The 1614-nt window shown below is 32.4% G+C and overlaps 1 protein-coding gene across 1 annotated transcript; it reads left to right on the forward strand.

Annotated features, from left to right (window-relative positions):
- The first annotated feature begins 486 nt into the window (after positions 1-486).
- On the forward strand, positions 487-1476 carry LOC107274067 (endoplasmic reticulum junction formation protein lunapark-B-like). Its single transcript, XM_015752816.2, has 3 exons — positions 487-863; positions 1120-1161; positions 1253-1476. The coding sequence occupies exons 1-3, from the start codon at positions 816-818 to the stop codon at positions 1442-1444; spliced, it is 282 nt and encodes a 93-aa protein (XP_015608302.2). The 5' UTR covers positions 487-815; the 3' UTR covers positions 1445-1476.
- Positions 1477-1614: the final 138 nt, after the last annotated feature.

A 1614-nucleotide genomic window follows, 5' to 3' on the forward strand; every position in this document is an offset into this window, starting at 1 on the left:
ACGTCTATTGTTTGTTTGGAAACGAACGTAAAGTGATAGATTGAAGATGCCGTACACTAAAAATGACAAAACGCAGAGCATTAGCCGAGACCTAGCATAAAAACACACACGGCTCATTCATTTTTACTCCGATTTAGAAGGTTTAAAAATAGGAAACATTGGCACCGAAAAAAATGTTAATAATCTTGAAAAAGATCGCGAGACACGACAGAGACACTCCACTTTGTGCCACGTACACCTAGTGCGAAATATGTTATTCCGAAGTTGATGGAGCACTTCATGTACCTAAAATGTTTATCTTGTGATTGTAAAGTATTGATGGTCCTGTCCATAGCACAGTCGACTGCAAACGCGATGATCTCAGGTTCGAGACCCTCGTATGTTACTTTTATTTTTTTTTTGCAAAAACTGTTTTATATTTTTGTGAATTCTATACTTTATTATTAATCAAATATAATTATAAAAATCATTAATTATTTTTATTTTATATGTTTTAATATAAAAAATATTTCAATACACAATTAAAGCAATTGAATAGTTCGTAACTATGAGTGATAATTATATCAATTTTTTTACGATTGTGGAAAGGTCTGTTTGCTACATCACAATTTCCTTTAGTCCTTATTAATTTATCAATTTTAATATGCCGTGTGAAAACACGGCATCTTAACGTAATACCGAAGTCTCACTGGGTTCTATCTTTCTCTCTCGTACAAACACGATTGCCAATGGCGCTACCTCACTCGCACCACACATAGCCACACAGTCACCATGGCTGTCAGTATAATACTCCGTCTGAAAGTGCGAAAGAGATAATGACTTTGCCTCCTTGTGTACGAAAATTTATGTTAGTTTCACGAAAGGTATCTGTTTATAGTATTATGCAATTTTCGATGGTGATTTATCATTTAACAATGAAGAATATACTCATGGAATGATAATGGCTGTTCTCAGGCATGATTCACTATGAAAAATAAATTTACTGACTCAATTGGCAATTGTGATGTCATTAATTATATTTAGTTTATATGTCCCTAAAAACACATACCATTTTACAACAGTGTAATGCAACAGATTGTGAATCAAGAATTAATATAAATGAAAGTGCTTTTATTTCAGAAAACAAAAACAACCATTGAGGTCCTGGAAGATTTAGATGCAGTAAGTGCGATTCCATATAAGACTAATAAACTACTATATAATATACTGATGTAGCGTAGTAATGAAACAGTTAATATTTTCTTGAGAACAGAAGACCAAAGACATAGAAGAATATGGACAAAGTACAGAAACGAGGCATAAAAAGATTTTTGGAAGACTCGTCATTTATAGTGTTGCTCTTTATATTGTGGTATCACTTATTTTCTATTTCATCTTTTTCCCAGCAGCTTTATACGATCAAATATTCTACATGACGCCACTTCTGTTATTCCCTTTTCTGTAAGTCATTCATAACAATGGTCCGTTTACTGTTTCTAGACTTAATGAATGATTATCATTATTTTGTTTATAGAATACTGTTCACACAAAAATTAATCTCATGGTACTATAAGAGAAAAATATCCAGAATTGAAGCAATGGCTGCTCATTTATTGGATTTGAATCCAGCATATT

The sequence above is a fragment of the Cephus cinctus genome, unplaced genomic scaffold (genome assembly GCF_000341935.2).
Source record: "Cephus cinctus unplaced genomic scaffold, Ccin1 Ccin1_scaffold2109, whole genome shotgun sequence".
In the NCBI taxonomy this organism is placed as follows: Eukaryota; Metazoa; Arthropoda; class Insecta; order Hymenoptera; family Cephidae; genus Cephus; species Cephus cinctus.